Genomic DNA, 21,531 nt, shown 5'->3' on the forward strand with positions numbered 1-21,531 from the left:
TCGCAATCGTGATATATTTGTATTTCTCAATTTATCCAGAATCGTGCAGCTCTACAATCTACTGCTGAATCACTCAAATAATTGTTTTATGTTTGATGACTGCAGAGAGAAAGACTGTTATTCTACGCATACAGACCACTAATATGACTTGTAAAAATAAACAGCAGTCTGGCATTTTAATGCAGGATAGCACATTACAACAAGGTTATTTTACACATTCTCACAGCAAAAAAAAAAAAAAAAAATTAACATGAGAACCTAACATAACTGCATAGCAATGAGACCATATTTGGTTGAAGCAAAACAAAAATTGAATGTTGAATGGAATGTCAGTGAGTCTCATTTATAATATTGTTTATCTATAGGTTCATTAAACATATTAGGAATTATTCTATTTTGAAAAAATCAACAACAACAACAACAAAAGTCTTTGTCATCATTCTTATTATATGTGGGGAGTGTTAGTTATCCCTGAGTTAAGGTAGAACTAGTATCCGTTTATTTTAATCCCAACATGCAAAATGCATAGCCAGGGAACCCAAATGATACAAATCAAAATGAGTTTTTAATAAAATGTAGTTTTAAAGATGTTTCATTTAAAATGCGAAGGCTGGTATTATGAGGGAAACAAATGAAACTTCCACAAAAATAAGAAAAGATAATAAACAGATGCACTGTTTCAATGCAGATTTCATGCATCAGGCAGATTCTGCTTGAATTGTAAAAAAAAAAAAAAAAAAAAAAAAGATGTTCTCACACTTGGACAGGGTTTTCTGACCAGGTTCACTACATTTGTGCTTCCTTAAATAGCAGGAGTTTCACTTTTTGCATTTCTAAGGCTAATTTTTGACACTTCCAGGGAGTGTGTATCATGTGAACTATAGGCATCAAACATTAATAATTATCTCAGGTCACATTTATAGTAACAACTCACAATTTATGGTAGTATTTGTGTTTTTTTGTTTGTTTTTTTGTTTTGTTTTGTTTTTGCATTTGAGACCATTAAAAAACTAAAGACATTTAATTTTTAAAGCTCACTCATGTCTCTAAATATAGCCTTCACTGCTAAAAAAATATTTTCTTTTGTCAGTATTATTACTATTATTTCTGATTTAAAGTGCAGTCACATTAGCGAAAAATCCATGGGGAAATCTTTTGTCCTCACACAAAATTTGTCGCATACATGTGACCACACCTTAAAGGTACACTATGTAACTTTTTTTGTTCACCAAAACGTGTTTTTGTCTTACCCTGATTTACTATGGTAAGTCTATTATAAGTGTTTATATTTTAGACCGGGTGGGATGGTTTTTGCGGGAAACTGCGAACATGAGTCACTGACCTGTGTGTCTCGTCATATCCGTAAAAAGAGAAAAGTTGCTCTGGCTACTTTAATGGATGTATAGTGTGTTAGTTGTCACAACGAGCAAGAAAGGTTAACATGGAAAAGCTAAATCTTGAACCTCCGGTTAATCACCCGTTTTAAAAGAGAGCTGTGCTGACCCTAGTTGAGCTTTTATGACGAGTTCTGTCACGTTCTTGCTTTGCCGGCAAAACAAGAATGCGACAGAGCTCGTAATAAAACAAGAATCAACATTGGCTTGGCTTTCGGAGATGGAGAGAACTGAGGGATTTGAAATGTTGTAAAAGCGACGCAGAGATGGCATTTTTATTACTCAGAAAGGTCAGAAAGATAATTTATTGAACAGATAAATTGCCACATGTAGCTCTAACAGAGTTCATTGTAAAACATTATCAATTTTGAAGGGTCATTTCATTATGTTTGTTTTAGTGCTTTAATTTTCTAAGGAAGTACCATGTCTATTAATGGGTAAAGCTACAGCAACGTCTTCAGCTAGTCAGCTTGAGATCCTTTTCATCTAACCTGGTTACATCTCTTAAGCCTATAGTGAATTGTTTTATGAGCATTAGGATAACCATATTCATCCGAACAGTTACGCAGAGCCAAAGCACAACCAAAACAATGTTCTTCCGCAAAATGCATGCAGCTTTTTGAACCGCTAGTGGGCTAAAAGTTATATAGTGTACCTTTAAGAGATTTTTTTTGCAGTGTAGGTGAAAACCTTACATCTTTGATTAGACAAAAATGTATAATTTACTATAACCACACTTTACATCCAAAATAGACTTACATACATAAAATATATTATCCTTTACCAGGAGAAAATAGCATTTTGATTTAGTTTTACATAGGCTTTCGGAAAAAGAAAAGTTCTTGTTTAAAAATGTAAAGATTATTGCTCAAGGTCCATATCCTTTACTGCTCTCTAGACTGGTTTACATTTGTAACCAGCAAAATACTGAGTAAAGAAAGAGGGCAGTGTCATTTGGCCCAGGTGTCGTTCTCGCTTCTGTCAGTAATGGTTGCTGCTGTGTTTTCATCCTTATTGTGAAGGTTGTTGTTGTTGTTATTGTTGCTGTAGGTGAACTGCATCTCATGCCTGTTATTCTGGATGGCTGATGACTCTTGCAGTCTTAGTTCATCCAGCTTCCTCCACAGTTCCTCACGTTCCTGCTCTTTCTTCTTCTCTCTAAGGACAGAAGTGATGGCAATCATGAGCAGTGTCATTTTAAACAAACTGCAAAGAGTAAAGATGTATTCTTACCGCTGTCTGTCAGATTTGTATGAGGCTGTCAGTTCATCAAACAGTTTGCTGTTCATCTCCATCAGTGTTTTTAATACATTGTACACCAGGGCCACGATCGTCCTGAGACAATGTAGAGATAAAGAGTTTCCAACAAGCCTGTATGTCATTTCTTTACTGTGAGACTTTGAAAATATATGTACAATCAAACCAATATTTATTCAGACACCTTGAACATTTCATTCATTAATACAGTTTATTCACTTTAGTTTAAAAAAATGGTAATAAAATATGACAAGATCTCAGAGTTAAACTGTGTCAGAAAAAAATAATCTTAATTATGTCAGATAACACTTAAGCAAAACATGGTCAAGTCAAAGTTTCTGAATAATTTTTTGTTTCAAATTTTTTTTTATCAATTTTACTCGTAGTCCACTGTATGAAGAATTTTTGGGTATAATATGTCACAGTTTACTTTATTTTGCTATCCTCACTTACATAAATGAACTATAGTGTCCTGCACCCACTAGTAAAAATATATCAAAAATGTCTGAATAATTTTTGATTTGACTGTACATATAGAATTTAAGGTTTTAACCATTTAAGGAGTTTCATAGTAAATTGAGCAAATAAAATCTCCACAATGGGAATAGAAATATCTGTCTATATCTAAGAGTGCAATACTGTATTTATATTTTATATTTATATATTTTATATTTACTAGAAACAGCAAAAGATGTATTGTATTCATTAAAGACATTTACAATGTTACAACATAAAAGCTTCAAATAAATGCTGTTCTTTTCAACTTTTTATTCATCCAACAATCCTGAGAAAAAAAAAAATTTAGTTTCCACACAAATATTAAGCAGCACAACTGTTTTCAACATTGATAATAATAAGAAATGTTTCTTGAGCATCAAATTAGCATATTAGAATGATTTCTGAAGAATCATGAAGAATGGAGTAATGATGCTGCTAGTTATTGCCAGTGTTTAAATGACAACAGCAAAAATCAAGTTAAAAAATTAAAAACATACGGGTTCCAGTGTTCTTTGGAGATCCGGTACAAGTTTCCAAACATGATGGGAAGGATTTTGGCATTATTCTCCTCGATTAGACTCAAAATGTATTCATTGTTCCAGTAGTACAGTGCTCGTTCTGCTACCTGCAAATCCCAGACAGCCAGTTTAATAACGAGAGCCAATAATTTGTGTTGAAATGTACAGCACTCAAAAGATTAGGGTCAGTAAGATTTTGTATTTGTTTTTTTTTTTTAAAGAAATCATTACTTTTATTCAGCAAGGACACATTAAATTGATCAAAAGTGACAGTAAAGACTGTCATAATGTTACAAAAGACTTCTTTTTAATATAAATGGTGTTCTTTTGAACTTTCTATTCAAAGAATCCTAAAATGGCTTCAACAAAAAATAAATAAATAAATCATAACAATAAGCAGCACAACTATTTTCAGTATTGATAATAAGAAATGTTTCTTAGAATGATATCTGAAGGGTCATGTGACACAGAAAAAACGCATGTTAAAAAGTAAACAGTTATTTTAAATTGTAATATTTCACAATATTACAGTTTTTACTGTATTTTTGATCAAATAAGACTTCTTTCAAAATCATCATCAAAAATTAAAATAAATAAATAAATCTTACCAACCCAAAACGCTTGAATGTTAATATAACTGCAAATCACATTTGTAATCTGCTGTTTTTCCCTACATAGTATGATGAAATTGGACAGGTCAGCTGACAGACCCTGATCACAATCTTACACTGTACCTGAAAATGAGGGCTGGCTACACATTTAGAGATTTGCTTAAATAAAGGCTCCTGAATCTTCTTGAACTGAGTGGGTTCAATAACATCCAGGATCTCTTCGATTTCTCCTAGAAACATGACCTAAATAAAGCAGACAGACAGAACCCAGGAACTCATCAGACATGTAATTAGGCAAACATACACTGAGAAAGTGAAAAATAAAGAGAATAGCCATTATATTGGCACTGTTATGCATTCATTACTGTGTGTAATTATTGTTATCAAGTCAGTTATTAGATGGGCTTACCTCTTTCTGACTACATGTCTTAGGCCAAAATTTCAGAAGGCCACGAACCACCTAAGAGAAAACAGAAAAGACCTGATCAATTTAGCAATCCTAATGAATATGAGTTAGAAAACATGCCGAAAAACAAGAAAAAGCATCCAAAATAAAAGTTTGTGTTTACATTTACAAGTATGTGTGTGTACTGAGTATATATATATTATGTATATAGGGTGAGTATATATTTTATGTATAAATATAATATATTTTGTTAAATATATACAGAATCTCACAGAAGTGAGTACACCCCTCACATTTTTGTAAATATTTTATTATATCTTTTCATGTGACAACACTGAAGAAATGACACTTTGCTACAATGTAAAGTAGTGAGTGTACAGCGTATATAACAATGTAAATTTGCTGTCCCCTCAAAATAACTCAACACACAGCCATTAATGTCTGAACCGCTGGCCACAAAAGTGAGTACACCCATAAGTGAAAATGTAGCAAAGTGTCATCACTTCTGTGAGATACTGTACATGCATGTGTGTGTATTTATATGTACATAATAAATATACACAGTACACACATATTATGTAAACACTAACTTTTATTCTTTATATTGTGATTATTTGTTTGACAGCACTAATATTACTTTATAAGGGATATCACTTCAATTACAAGGGAGAATGTGATTATTTTCTTGTCTAATTTGTTAGCTAGCTAGTTATTTTTGCTAGCTTGACAATGACTAAATGACTTATTTTAAGTGTATCGCAAGAAATGCAATGTGCTAATTGTGACATTGAGTTGTTTACTAGTGTGGACAAGAATTGACTTGTCTTGCCTTGTACAGACTGCCTGCCATTTCTCATTATTTTTTGGAAAACCATGCTAACCAGGGATGGAAATTTTGGTCATTTTGTCTACTTTGAGTACCCGACAGAAACATCAAGTTGATGTGGGTGCTGTGCTATTTTTTATTTTTTTTGTCCATCACCCAAACATCTCATAAGGATCAGCTGTTCCATTTCCCCTGCTGTTTACTTGCGGCTTCCAAACCCAGAAATATGAAAATCCTTCATCGTACCATATCATTTATAGCTCTGCTTTCAACATCACTGCCCTCTAAGTTGGGGGATTTATGCCTGTGCAAAGCCATGAGTTTCTGCTTACAGGCGAACACAAGTGGTAATGAGCTCTCATCTACACTCATGAACACTGGGGCTTCCCTGCGGTTGGCACACCATCCTCAAAATCAAGTCACTGTTCACGCATGACTGTTCAACCAAACACAGCAGCAGCCGTATAATCACAATGGCTGAAAAACACACTCCATGGGAACGCAGATGGCTCGAAAACCAGACACCAAGCCGAACCTCCAGAAGCCTCTCAGCATCTTCACACTCTGTGGTGTCAGAGGAAGAGTGGGATGAGTACCTGTTCTGAGGGTGCCATAGCAGCGTTTAACATCTGGCAAAGTTTAAATGTTTAAATCCCTCAAGCAGTCATTCATGAACTATCATCATTATGCCCTTGATCAAGACCGCTTAACTCTGTAATAAGAACTGCAGTGTGTGTTTACCTTTAAAAAAAAGTTTGTTTATATGTTATATATATATATATATATATATATATATATATATATATATATATATATACCCATCAGGCATAACATTATGACCACCATCCTAATATTGTGTTGGTCCCCCTTTTGCTGCCAAAACAGCCCTGACCTGTCAAGGCATGGACTCCACTAGACCCCTGAAGGTGTGCTGTGGTATCTGGCAACAAGATGTTAGCAGCAGATCCTTTAAGTCCTGTTACTTGCGAGGTGGGGCCTCCTCTATTCTCCCAGCAGAACATTGCCCAAAACATCACACTGCCTCCACCAGCTTGCATTCTTCCCATAGTGCATCCTGGTGCCATATGTTCCCCAGGTAAGCAACGCACCCAGCCATCCACGTGATGTAAAAGAAAACATGATTCATCAGACCTTCTTCCGTTGCTCCGTGGTCCAGTTCTGATACTCACATGCCCACTGTTGCCACTTTCGGTGGTGGACGGGGTCAGCATGGGCACCCTGACTGGTCTGCAGCTATGCAGCCCCATACGCAACAAACTGTGATGCACTGTGAATTCTGACACCTTTCTTTAAGAACCAGCATTAACTTCTTGAGCAATTTGAGCTATAGTAGCTCGTCTGTTGGATTGGACCACACGGGCCAGCCATTGCTCCCCACTTGCATCATTGAGCCTTGGTCGCCGGTTCACCACTGTTCCTTCCTTGAACCACTTTTGATAAATACTGACCACTGCAGACCGGGAACATCCCACAAGAGCTACAGTTTTGGAGATGCTCTGAACCAGTCTAGCCATCACAATTTGGCCCTTGTCAAACTCGCTCAAATCCTTACGTTTGCCCATTTTTCCTGCTTCTAACACATCAACTTTGAGGACAAAATGTTCACTTGCTGACTAATATATCCCATCCACTAACAGGTGCCGTGATGAAGAGATAATCAATGTTATTCACCTCACCTGTCACCTGTCAGTGGTCATAATGTTATATGTTATGCCTGATAGTATATTTATATACACACACACACACACACACACACACACACATAACATTTCACAATTTTGCACAATATAGCAAACATTTCAACTTTAATAATAATAATAATAATAATAATAATAATAATAATAATAAATTAATTTAATTATATTTAAAATAATTCTTTTTCTCACGATAAATTCCAACTTCCAGAGTGTAGCTGTACAAAAAATATAAACAAAGTGTGTTGGTGGCTGAAATGAATTAAGATGGGCTGAATGTGTGAGCTCTAGTGTGGTTATAGTGGGGTGGTGTGAGGGTGAAGGTGGGAGTGAGGTGAGCAGTACCACTTCAGTGAGGGTCGGGTCCTTTTCTAAGAACTGAACCACACAGTAGGCCAGCTGAAAGACAACAAGGTCAATAGTGAATGTGAAAAGATACTAAAAAAAGGGATGGTTTGTGCAAACAATCAACCTGTCAGAGATTTACTTTTCAGCATATATGAATAAAAAAATAAAGTTGGATGAAAGTTGCCCAAAGTCAGAGCCAGTCTGCAGATTTTGGGCAATCGAAGTTGACAGATTTTGCAGAAAATCACGTAGTGTATGATGGGCACATATTGAGATTTTTAATCTTTAGACCAGGGGTTCTCAACTCTGGCCCTCGAGATCAACTTTCCTGCAGAGTTTAGCTGCCCAACCCTAATTAAACACAGCTGAACAAGCCAATCAAGGTCTTTAGGATTATTAGACTGGAAGACTCCCTGGGACAGGTTTGAGAAGCACTGGTTTAATGTATGATGGCCTGTTTTCCTCTACATTTACAAACTTGGCGAGTGAGTGATGCCTAGCTTTTAGTAGAGGAACAGATACAATTTTATGATCAATTTATGCAGAAAATTAGGAAAATCAAAAGAGTTCACAATTCACATACTTTTTCTCCTACAGCTGTATCAAAAAGACTTTATATTATAAATTGAATTCATAAAGAATATCTACATAGTAAGTAAATCACATTTTGGCACAAGGTCATGATGTAAACCTTCATGCGAGAATAACTGTTAAAGCCTGACATTAAATAATAGTCAGAAAAAAATAAAATAAAATAATAATAATATATATATATATTGGAGTATCATATTTGATACATCTGGCTTTTATGGCTCATATAATATAATATATGAGATTAATGAGAATATGGCTCTCACACTCGAGGAAAAAACACCCTTAATTTTATTCAGAGGACCAAAAATATGCAATTTGGTGCAGATGCTGATATTTATGTGGCCAAAAAGTAAGATGAAATTCTGGTAGCTTGTAATGTAAATCAATGAGATTTTTATAACAGTACAGAAGACTGCTTACATAAAATGCACAAAATATCAGTTGTCACAATATCTTACAATAATGTGTTAGTAACATGCTATTTAAAGGTGCAGTAAGCGATTTCTGAGAAACACTGCTGTTATTTGAAATCAACCCAAACAAACACACCCCTCCTTTCATTGCTCCGCCCCCAAAATGCACAAATACACAATGCAAGAGTGGATGTCTCTTTATCATAGCTGAAGCGAAGCAAAATAATGCTTCATGAAAAATAAAGCTAAGATGGCAAATGAACAACAAAGAAAGAACAAAAAATGAACATTAGTACACAAGAGTAAATATAAGCAAGAGTTGGTTGTTTGTTGCCAGAAGAACATCAGCTCCAGACAAACAATGACACTCAAAACTGTCTTGTTACTGTAGCTAACATTACAGCAACAGCATATCTTGGTTCTGTGAAGCATAGCAAAGCCAATGTTGCTTACAAATGGAGCAAAAACAATGCAACCGGCCTTCCCGCTTAGGTCTCTCTTTCTACAGTCTTTCTTCAAATCGCCCTCTTGCTCACTCTCTCTCCTCCCCCATAATGAGTGGATACGCCCCCTGCTGCTGATTGGTGTGTTGTGGCACTTTCAACAGTGTTTCTCAGAAATCACTTACTGTACCTTTAAATGCTTAGTTTTATGATAAAAGCTCTTGATAATTTAAAGGCCTTAGAAATTTGCTTTAGGCTTCATGGGGTTAAGCACCAACTCTTGGTGTACCTGTGCATGGAACAGTGCTAGTCCTTTGGCAGTGTGCAGGGGAATGAGGATCTTCATGAGGAACTGCTTGTGTTCAGCTTTCAGCGGCAGAGCGAAGCCATTGATGATACTGCGATTACAAAGACAGTGACACTATTGATGACATGGAGGCCTTTAATGTTTAAAATTAGATGACCGAAGCCAGTCAACACCAACATGCTTCTGCTGCTGCCACAGGGTTCAGGCTGAACCTGGAGCCAAACAACCTTCTCCCCAGCATGCATACTGACTGCACTATTAGATGAACTATGTGAACAGAAAATTAATAAAGATGCATTAGCAAGGAAAGAAAATGAAACAAAAACTCACCTGCCCAGAATCTCAAGGAATTCAGCAACTCCATTAAAGTGCTCAGTTTCATAGAGGAATCTAGGGAAATTGTTGAAGCATCCATGAACAATTTACATTTCAAATAAAATATGAACATAAATGACTTCATTTTTTTTTTTTTTTTTTTTTTTTTACTAAATGCATATTTATCTGCACATTATTAAAAATTCATAAACCAGCCAGAAAAGCTTTAATATATATTTGAATATATTTAAATATTTAATAATACAGGTGCTGGTCATATAATTAGAATATCGTGAAAAAGTTCATTTTTTTATTGTAAATTATTTTAAAAAATGAAACTTTCATATATTCTAGATTCCCTACATGTAAAGTAAAACATTTCAAAAGTTTTTTTTTTTTTAATTTGTTGATTAGAGCGTACAGCTAATGAAAGTCCAAAATCCAGTATCTCAAAATATTAGAATATTTACATTTGAGTTTCATTAAATGACCATCCCTACAGTATAAATTCCGGGTATCTTTTGTTCTTTGAAACCACACTAATGGGGAAGACTGCTGACTTGGCAATGGTCCAGGAGACAATCATTGACACCCTCCACAAAGAGAGTAAGTCACAGAAGGTCATTACTGAATGGGGTGGCTGTTTACAGAGTGATGTATCAAAGCATATTAAATGCAAAGTTGACTGGAAGGAAGAAATTGGGTAGGCAAAGGTGCACAAGCAACAGGGATGACCGCAAGCTTGAGAATACTGTCAAGTAAAGCCGATTCAAACACTTGGGAGAGCTTCACAATGAGTAGAATGAAGCCGGAGTCAGCGCATCAAGAGTCACCACACTCAGACATCTTCAGGAAAAGGACTACCAAGCCACTTCTGAACTAGAGACAACGTCAGAAGCATCTTACCTGGGCTAAGGAGAAAAAGAACTGGACAGTGAACAGTGGTCGAAAGTCCTCTTTTCAGATAAAAGTAAATTTTGCATTTCATGTTGAAATCATGGTCCCAGAGTCTGAAGGAAGACTGGAGAGGCACAGAATCCAAGCTGCTTGAAGTCTAGTGTGAAGTTTCTGAAGTCAGTAATGATTTGGGGGGGCCGTGACGTCTGCTGGTGTTGGTCCATTGTGTTTTATCAAGTGCAAAGTCAATGCAGCCATCTTCCAGGAGATTTTGGAGCACTTTATGCTTCCATCTGCTGACAAGCTTTATGGAGATGCTGATTTCCTTTTCCAGCAGGACTTTAGCACCTGCCCACAGTGCAAAAACCACTTCCAAGTGGTTTGCTGACCATGATATTACTGTGCTTTATTGGCCAGCCAACATGCCTGACCTGAATCTATGGGATATTTTCAAGAGAAAGATGAGAAACAGTCGATCCAACAATATACAGATGATCTGAAGGCTCAATAGTGCCTCAGCAGTGCCACAGGCTGATCACTTCCATGCCACACTTCACTGATGCAGTAATTTGTGCTAGGAGCAAGTCATTTGCTGTAATATGTCCTGCCGATCAAGTATTGAGTGCACAAAAGAACATACTTTAAAGAACTTGAACTTTTCTGTTTTGCAAATCCATTTTTTGATTGATCTTAGGAAATATTCTAATATTTTGAAATACTGGATTTTGGACTTTCATGAGCTGTACGCTCTAATCATCAAAATTTAAAAAAAAAACTTTTGAAATGTTTTACTTTACATGTAGGGAATCTAGAATGTATGAAAGTTTCATTTTTAAAAATAATTTATAATAAAAAAATGAACTTTTTGATGATATTCTAATTATATGACCAGCACCTGTATTTCCTGAATTTGAACAGCTTACTATCACTGTTAGTTGAGTGACTGACACAGCTTACCTCAAAGCATTTCACACACAGCTATCATTTTTGGAAACATTATTTAATAAAGCATAGATAATCTTAAGCCAAATCATTTACATAGTTTATACATTGGCAATTCACTAACATATGTATTTTTAGACCTGGATACATTTTTCTTTGATAAAATGTATTAACCTGCATTTATTTTTAATATAAAAGCTTCACAGGTATTAATATTGTGAAAATAATATAACATAAAAAATTACACATTAATACTGTGAAATATTATTACAATTTAAAATATTTCTATTTGAATATATTTTAAAATGTAATTTATTCCTGTGATGCAAAGCTGAATTTTCAGCATCATTACTCCAGTCTTCAGTGTCACATGATCCTTCAGAAATCATTCTAATATGCTGATTTGCTGCTCAAGAAACATTTCTCATTATCAGTGTTGAAAACAGTTGTGCTGCTTTATATTTTTGTGGAAACAGTTTATTACATGTTTGTTTTTTATTTTTTAGGATTAAAAAGAACAGCATTTATTTGAAGCAGAAATATTTTGCAACTTTCTAAACTTCTTTACTGTCACTTTTCATCAATTTAATGTGTCCATGCTGGTGTGTTCTTACCTCAGAAAAATGTTGTTGATCTGTTTCCTAATAAAGGCACGCAAACCCAGAAACTTCCCGTAGATGCGATGAAGAATTGTTTTTAGAAACTCTCTCTCACGAGGATCTTCACTGTCAAACAGTTCTAAGAGCTGAAACAAAAAATGTAAGGATTCAATATTTTTTCCCATGCCATTTTATCTTGTTTTGCTCTAAGGTGCCAGTTCTCTGCAGTTTCTTTGTGCTAATATCTTTGATAAATTGTTACACAATGAAATATGTCTGAATAGTATGACATTTTATTTGTAGTCAAGGTACTTGGGTCATCTGGGGTTATAAAGCATGATAAAAGCTACATAATGACCTCATTTACATTTATTATAATAATATAAGGTTGTATAATAGCATACGGTTGCTATAATGGTCAGTGTACATTGTGTGAAAGAAGAAAAATGAGAAAACAGTGTTTTTATAATTTTGGATACAGTTTGCGTCAAGCCATTTGTTTTTCTAGTTGTTTGATGAGAAAGAGATGAAACATAGTTGCAAAAATCCTTTTAGAATCCATACAACTGTTGCAGTGGATGACTTTTGATTGGATGACCCAATTTGCAATTATCCGTTCTAAATAGTATTTGAAATTAGAATTACAGTGTCTTAAATAGGGATGTAAGAAAATATCGATACACGTGAATATCGCGATATTATGTTTGGCCATACTGTATTGATTCTCAAAAACACTGTATCGATATTTATATATTTATTTATTTACATCCAAGATTCGTGGCTTTGTGTTCGATTTAAACCACAGACTATATAAAACCCAACCGCTAGATGGCAGTTATCTCAGAACGTAAACTGACGCGGAGCCGGAGAAGCGCAAGGTGAAGGTGCGTGCATCGCTAGTGTTAGCATTAGCAAACCCAGCTCACAAGACGGTAGAATTATTCCGCTCCTGCGGTATACAGAGCTGAAGTGTGGACTCATTTTGGCTTTAGCTATAAAGAAGCCACTAAGGAAATCAACAAGAGTCATTTTGTTTGCAAAATAGGCCATGTTAAAATCCAAATAACCGGGAAACGCATTGAATCTGAGAGCTCGCTTAACATCCCGACGTCATCCGCGCTGCTGAGAAGCGTTTTGATAGAATATTTGATATGTACTGCACGTTTTCCTCTCAGTAACAAAATAAACACACAACAAAATTGACAGCGGTGGCAGCAGAAAGAAAGCATCTGATCATAGCGATGTGGATATGGTTGCACCAGCTCTGCAGTTCAGTACTTTAAATAGCACTTTATACAATGGACTGCTTTAAAGCAAACAGCTTTACAGTATTAAATATAAAACAAACAGTCATTCAGTCATGGAATGGACTATGCACTTTCTGTTGTTAAATAGTTTAGAAATTAAAAACTGCTATACTGTGAACCTTTAAAACATAAGAATCCTGCAGTCACTTTACTATTTTCCCTTTACTTAGATTGCACAAAATAGTGATTAGTGATATAAATGCAAATGATACTGTATTGATTAAATAAAATAAAGTTGCTTGTCAGGTTTTATGCATATGGTTGTGTTCTTTATGACTGTTTTTTCTAAAATTGATCTTTTTTAAAAAAACAAACAAAAAATATTGCAATATATCGCCTTTCTTACAATATTGCAATATATCACAATATATCGTAGCCCCTGTATCGTGATACGTATTGTATCGCCAGATTCTTGGCAATACACAGCCCTAGCCCCAAATCGTAGTATGTGCATCCATACACACTGTACACTGTAAACCCGAATAAGTTGGCAAAACTCAAAAAATTTAGGTAATCAGTTAAAGTAATTCAAAAGTTTAAGTAAGCAGAACTGGCATATTTTTATTTGTACTCATACATTTTAATTATTGGTACTCTTAACTTGAAATATTTGAGTAAGCTAATTCATACAGTTAACTTAAAATTATCATGTAATCTTAACTGAAATATTGGAAACTTAGCTAGCATTAAATAGCTTATTTAGTAAATGCTAATTTGTTAATTGTTAACACAATGCTTTAATTTAAAGGGTTAAAATGTTAAAATGGTCTATGTGACTGCAATGGTTCATGCCGGCTCCTGAGTCAGCATCACAAGTTTGCATCGTGCTGCTCACGTGATCAGCTTCAGCCAATACTGAGCTGGCGTTCAGACGTATAACCTGTAGCTGGAAGCGCTGGATGTAAACAACGTAGCGGAAGGACACAGGACAGAAGATGTTGTTGAATAAATTTGTTATTTTTGTTTTGTTTTGCACACAAAAAGTATTCTCGTCGCTTCATAAAATTAAGGTTAAACCACTGCAGTCATGTCGACCATTTTAACAATGTTTTTAGTACCTTTCTGGACCTTGAAAGTGGTTGTTAAATTGCTGTCTATTGAGGAGTCATACATCTATCGGATGTCATCAAAAATATCTTAATTTGTGTTCCGAAGGATGAGTAATTAATGACAGAATTTTCATTTTTGGGTGAACTAACCCTTTAAAAGCATTAGCATAGCATAGTAATTGCTGAATGATTACAGCAATATAGAACATATAATACATATATCTGTTCTCAAAAAAAATTCATGCTCCACTTGTCACTATGGTGGTAACTCCCCAAAAAACATGACAGTCTAAATTAGCATAGCAAAACAATAAACACTACTAAATCTCCCACTTAACATTAATCTTGCACAAAAACATTACATAACACTTAATTTTAACATTTACTTTCCCTTTCGAGTGCCATGGCAAAGCAAGCTGGGAAATAGAAATCCCAGCCCAGTTTCAGTTAAATTTAAGTTTGTCTAAGGTGTTCGACACCGTTTTCAACTAAAAACGTAAAACTTTTTATGCGTTCTGGCTGTTAATTTACATGACAACAGCATTTTGGGTGCCTGAAAATGCAAACTTTTGAAAACGGGTTTCAAAGTGCAAGGTTTTGAAAACCTTTGTGTGAATGGGGATTGTTTTGACAATGGTGTTGTTTGTACGCGGAAAACTCAAAGGAAAAACTTCTCAGTTTCAGGCATATCATTGCTATGTAAACGTACCCTAAATTAAAAGAAACAAGTTCATTAAACTTAAAACAATGAAACAATTCAGATTACTTAAAATGTGTCATTTTTGTGAACTCAAAAAAAAAAGAAAAAAGAAAGAAAGTTCTAAGCACTCATAAAAGTTAATTTGATTGAACTAATTTGTTTAATTTAAATTGACCCAACTCAAACCAATTAATTATTTTGAGAATTAGGGTTTACAGTGTGGCTAATTTTGCCCACAACCCATTGCACATTGAACAAGGATTCAATTAGAACTACAAACACAAATAAAAAGTGTTAAAAAAAAAAAACCCCGCAAAAATGGCAGATGCGCAAGACCAATGGTGAAGCAGAGAGGTTTAGACAAAGGGGTTTGAGTGTGTAATAATCAGTATCTAACCTTACGAAAAGATATTTATTCAGTGTTATGCACACTGTATTTCATCTGCAACAGCATTTTGAACTTTTTTAAAGATACATTTGTTCATTAACTATTTAAATACATCAGACACATGAAGAGAGTTCTCCACATGAAAGACAAAGCGACAGAGCAGTAGTATGTGTCAAAGCTCACCTACTCTTCTGCTAAACACTCAAAAGTATGTACTATTTCTTCACAAAAACAGTACTTTTAGGGCATAGTATAAGTAGGAGAACTGGGATGCAACACATTATTCTGTTGCATGGAATTGAGTAAGAAGTGATGACGGCACGGTTTGATCTTTAATTGACCAATCAGCTAAAAGGGGCATTTAGAAATCGAATATTCAAGCTGTTCATCCATTTTCTACCCTGAACGTAAAAATGAAAATTGAGTCAAATTATTTTTTTTATGTTGTTGCCATTTTCTAAGTTTTCTGCTTTCAAAATAAAAAAAAATAAAAAAAATGAATGAATGCAATGCACATTAATAATGTTATCATTACAATTTTTTTAAATAATTTTTTCATTTTTAAAATACTAAAAAACAAAAAACAAAAAAAAAAACCCAATACATTCTTTAATGCCATTCAAAGCAGTTTGTTCCCATTTGAAACTCTTAATGGACTGTTTCATAGAATGGTTTGGATCTGGCAGCGTCAACTGTTATGTCACATTATACTGTCTGTACAGGAATGTGTTATGTAACGCTACCTTTAGCCCCGAGACAATGAATCCCTGCCATGAGTGATGTATTTTAAAACAGCCTTTATGCAACATGACATTATTAGTAAATGGGTCCAACCTCAATCACATTTATGAGGACATTAATGATGTCTAAAACATTAGTAACTCTAAATCAAGATTCAAACAGAATTAGAAATGCTCATCCTTCACATGCAGGGCGTATTTCAATAGAACACTATAAATAAGCTGGAATAAAAGACCAGCTGACCATAAACTAAAGCACTTTCGATTGCAAATTATATTATAATTATTATCATTTTAGCTTGTTACAAAAAAATATATATTTTTTTTAATTTCAAATACATGCTTTTTAAAAAAAAAAAAAAAAAAAAAAAACTTTCAATTCATCAAATAATATTGAAAAAAAATATTAAGCAGCACAACCATTTTCAACATTAATAATAATGAGAAATGTTTCTTGAGCACAAATTCAGCATATTAGAATGATTTCTGAAGGATCATGTAACACTGAAGACAGGAGTAATGATGCTGAAAATTCAGGAATAAATCACATTTTGAAATATTTTAAAACAGAAATATTAATTGTAATAATTTTTCACAATATTTACTGTATTTTTGATCAAATAAATGCAACTTTAGTGAGCATAAAAGTACAGAGCCCCAGACATGACATGCAGGAAAAAAATAGTAGGCTAAATCGTGTGCACAATTTACTAATTTGTTCCCTCAATTTACTAAAACGTGCGCATGATTTATAAATCAAGGGAACAAAATAGTAAATCGTGCGCACGTTTTAGTAAATCGAGGGACCAAAATAGTAAATCGTGCACACAATTGAATTTTTTTTCTTGCATGTCTTGCTGGGCTCCGTATAAAAGACTTCTTTGAAAAACATTTAAAAAATCTTACAGACCCCAAAATTTTGAACGCTAGTATGTGTGTGTCATTTTTCCTTGTCTTTGTAATCTTTCATAAAAAGAAAATAATATCAGTTATAATCACTTTACAACAAGCTATATAACTAATAAATATAAAAAATACAATAGGGTTCCATCATACATTTTTAATCTGTTGAATTTCCCGTTCACAAATACACCACAATGGGTAGTAAATGCAGCTTCATTTTGACTTTTTATCTTTAAGCTTAAATGTATAATTTCTGCACAACAGCATCTCCAAATGGAATTTTTTTTTGTCTTGTGTCTGCTGTCTGTTTAACCCCCTGTCATTATGTTCTCCATCCCAGCCTGGACTGCAGTGCTGCCTCTTTCCTTCCTGTGGCGTAAACAGGGCGCTATTTAAAGCAGCCCAGGAAACGCTCACATCATGGAAACTTGCATTTACCACCTTCCACACTAAATCTACATTCCAGAGCATTCAGCGCGCTCAGGGGGAATGACAGGGTCGATATGGACAGCTGATGACCCAGCGGTTTATGCAGGGACAGGGATTGACTGAGACAGATCCAAGAGAGGACGAGGCCAGGCCTGTCTCCCAAGCATATCATTTCATATTTCAAAATATTTTCCACTTCATTTGTAAAAGTCAGACTGAGAAATTAAATATATTATGTGGTCTTCTAGAAAAAGCATTTTCTTTATATTTTTTTTCTCCTGTTCCTAAAAATCCTCAAAACAGGATACATTTAATTTAGTAATGTAAATTCAGAAACCCTTGTTATTAACGACACCGGTGGCCGTTAAGTGAACTGCAGCCAGCAAATTATTGCTCATGCTGGTTCTCATCCACCTAATGTGCAAAAGACTGAACGTGATTCAGTGCACCAATATACTCACAACAAACTTCTTTTTCGTTCTTAGAAATAAATAGAAGTTGGAAATACCTTCGCAAGGATATACTGTTAACTGTTAAGTTCTGCAATTCACGGCCATTATGTCAACAGATGAAGTAATTAAAATTTATGATAGTTATGATAGTTTATGATAGCAAAGTTATGATAGTTTGAATATAAAGTATGTTTGAGAATATAGACTATAAAGATTTGGCTATGTGAGACCAAAGTTTGAATGAATCCCTTTTCTTTGCATGATACATTGATATTACAGTACATGAATGGCTCTTTTATCCTGAACATTGTATAAGCTTTTGTTTCATGTGCCATAGAACAGAAAAGAGGCTCTCAGGAGCGCCCGTAAACGTCACATCCTTTGGACATTCGTGGCGAAACCGTATCAAGTCCTTCACATAAAAATCAGTTTATAGGCCTTCATAGACAACCTAGGAAGTCAGGGATGTTCTCGTTTTTTAAGTTTTGTTACAAGCTGTTTACACATTGGCAATGAAAAAAGTGAAAATTCTTATTTTATTATTAAATTATTATTCTTATTAATTCTTATAACCCCTTTAAGAGAATTTAAAAGTTCTTATTTTTTCTGGGCTTTTGCCATTTTTATCTAAAATGATAATAATAATTATAATAATAATAATAAAATATCTACAAATTCTTAAAACAAGATCAATTTACCTGAAGCAATATTGCATAAAATATATATTCAAGTCTTAGTATTTTATGCAATATTGCTTCAGGTAAATTGATCTTGTTTTAAGAATTTTTAGATATTTTATTATTATTATTATAATTATTATTATCATTTTAGATAAAAATGGCAAAAGCCCAGAAAAAATAAGAACTTTTAAATTTGTGTATTATATTTGTAATTCATGTGTTAATATAAAGCACATATACCTGTAGCACAAACTTCTGGTCAATGTAACGTTTGGCAGTACTTGGTTGGAAGTCTGGATTTTCTAGGAATCGAAGGAAAAACTCGTACACCAACTGAAAAAAAAAAAAAAAAGAAACACAATTTAATGCTTCCAGCATTTAGAAACAGATATTAGAACATATTAGGGCTGGGCGATAAAACGGTAACGATAATTATCGTAATATAATTGTTTGATAAAGTTTGATAAATGTCGATATAATGTTTATGCGCCAAAAGCAGACTGAAACAGCGCTACTCATTTGAACTAGTGATGCACCATATATCGGCCACCATATCGGTATCAACCGATATATATAATATATAATATAATTATACAGTACTTTTTGTTATTAAGCTACAGCATTTTACCATAGTAGTGAGGAGCTTTCTGCATGGTTTTACCTATGGTTATCACAATCTAAATGTATGATACGGTAATTTTAATAAAAGTAGAGTCGTAACTCAATCTGCCAGACTTTGTAATTATTACCCTATTTAGGTTGTTACAATTCTTATAGATGTTACTTTTTTTGTTAATGAACATAAATCAAGCTACTGCTACTATTAAATCAAGCTACTGTCAAATGTGCATTTCTAAGAGACAAGACATGTAATATTATTAATATTGCAGCCTGTACTGCAAGTTGTGATGAAGATATGTGTCAAAGTCAGGCAAAACAAACCTGTTTTATGACTTGAAACAATATCAACCGTTAGCACATACAGAAACTAAGAAATAAAATTTTCTATTAAGATATTTACTTTAAGGAAAAAAAGACAAAAATTCTAAAGAATTCAATTTTTTTTTTTAAATGTTCTACCTCAGATTTGTGAAATGTTCACCTGTTTAGCAAGTGTTTATCATGATCCGACAATAAAGAGTAGTTTAAAACCACAATTAACTGTCTGGTTCCTACATCTTTCAATTTTTAAAGAGCAAAAATCTGTCTTTAAACTTGAAAGAAATACATATTTGACATTTATTGTGATAATTATCAATATCGACTGATATGAAAAATTTTATCATGATAATTTTTTTGGCCATATCGCCCAGCCCTAGAACATATAGCTTAAAAACAAACAAACAAACAAAATGTATGTAATGTGATGAACTAGTGTATGTATTTACATCAACAACTATATTCTCTATAACCTTAAAAAAGCAGGTGTTTAATTTATTTACACACTACGTTGTCTATGAGGTAAATTAAATATAATAGTTCATAATTATTTACATGTAAATATGCAAAAAATGAGCCATGAAGCATCAGAGCATCAGACCACAGCTAACCTGCATGTGAGGCCAGGCGGCTTCTAGAGTGGGTTCATCTTCTTCTGGGTCAAAGTCTGGGTTATCACTAGGTGGAAGCGTTCTGAAAATATTTGTGCTAACCTGTAAACAGAAACAATTTGGACTTTGCTTTGACTACAGATCACCAAGGAAAATATGATTATTTTTGCTAAAAACAAATACATTAATTTTAAAGGTTGGTGGACATCACATGGATGCTGACCATGGTGGTGATCTCAGGGTAGACAGGCTCCACCAGAACGCCTCTGTTAGTGGACACATATTCCACGAGTTCGCTGAGAGTGGCCCGTTTGGTCTCTTTACTCTTTAGGTCAGTCACCGTGTCGTAGAAGTCGAATATTACGCAGCACTGCTGTAATTTCTGCATGAACAGCTCATGCTGCTCTGTGGAGGATGCATCTGAAACAATGAAGAAATCATTTATTTATGTATTTATTCTCCTGTACTGTCGATTCACTAATCAACATTACTGTACACAAATGAGAATGAGATCTATGGATTTGACGAATTAAAATGGAGAGAAAAAAAAAAAAAAAAAAAAAAAAACAGCAAAGGAAAACAAAATGCAAAGCAAGCAAAACAAAGCAAACCACAAAAAAACAAAAAGCAAAATGTGCAAAACAAAAAAACAAAACAAAACAAACAAAACAAAAATGCAAGTAAAACAACAAAAACATCAAAGAAATGTTATGCTTTAAGGCCAATTCACATCGCACTGACAAACGTCTATCAGAGCTTGTTTTCGCCGATTGAACATGCTGAATCAGAATTAGAATGTCTGTGAAGTGATGTGCTGTTGGTGACTGTCAACATTGGTCTGTGTCTGTTGGTGAAGTGTGAATTGGCCTTTACAGTACATGATAAATGATCAAAAGTATCTGGACACTTCCTTCAAGATTTTGCCCTATAATTTCAATGAAGACAAGCCTGATTAAACTGATGTTCTTACTGGAACATGGTAACATAACATATTTAAATATTTATATATATTTTTAAACTAGACTAAATATTTTTTTTTTCTGATTAATTGACATTTTAAAAGCATTTACACTTGACATTTAAATCAACTTAAAATCAAATTCTTATTAAAACATTGTTAATGTTGCTATAGAGAAAGCACATGCATATCTTATAGTCCAGTTATATTTGAGTGTATGCATGCACTGAGCTATCTGAAAGCTTGAGTGGACTTGAATGTTGTAATCTACACTTAGGAGTGTGTCTAATTC

At 34.1% G+C, this 21,531-nt stretch overlaps 1 protein-coding gene across 1 annotated transcript in view; it reads right to left on the bottom strand.

Moving 5' to 3' along the window:
• Window positions 1-722: 722 nt before the first annotated feature.
• ppp2r5a (protein phosphatase 2, regulatory subunit B', alpha isoform) overlaps window positions 723-21,531 on the bottom strand; it is a 31,608-nt gene continuing 10,799 nt past the window's right edge. Inside the window, exons 2-13 of the mRNA XM_051875226.1 lie at window positions 20,505-20,701; window positions 20,282-20,383; window positions 18,972-19,064; window positions 12,099-12,229; window positions 9,661-9,720; window positions 9,313-9,421; window positions 7,571-7,624; window positions 4,688-4,738; window positions 4,402-4,521; window positions 3,647-3,774; window positions 2,628-2,729; window positions 723-2,552 (exon numbers count right to left, since the gene is read on the bottom strand). Of these exons, the coding sequence (XP_051731186.1) occupies window positions 2,345-2,552; window positions 2,628-2,729; window positions 3,647-3,774; window positions 4,402-4,521; window positions 4,688-4,738; window positions 7,571-7,624; window positions 9,313-9,421; window positions 9,661-9,720; window positions 12,099-12,229; window positions 18,972-19,064; window positions 20,282-20,383; window positions 20,505-20,701 (1,355 nt within the window). The 3' untranslated portion in view covers window positions 723-2,344. The remainder of the gene's footprint in view (window positions 2,553-2,627; window positions 2,730-3,646; window positions 3,775-4,401; window positions 4,522-4,687; window positions 4,739-7,570; window positions 7,625-9,312; window positions 9,422-9,660; window positions 9,721-12,098; window positions 12,230-18,971; window positions 19,065-20,281; window positions 20,384-20,504; window positions 20,702-21,531) is intronic.

Source organism: Ctenopharyngodon idella, chromosome 20 (genome assembly GCF_019924925.1).
Source record: "Ctenopharyngodon idella isolate HZGC_01 chromosome 20, HZGC01, whole genome shotgun sequence".
Lineage (NCBI taxonomy): Eukaryota > Metazoa > Chordata > Actinopteri > Cypriniformes > Xenocyprididae > Ctenopharyngodon > Ctenopharyngodon idella.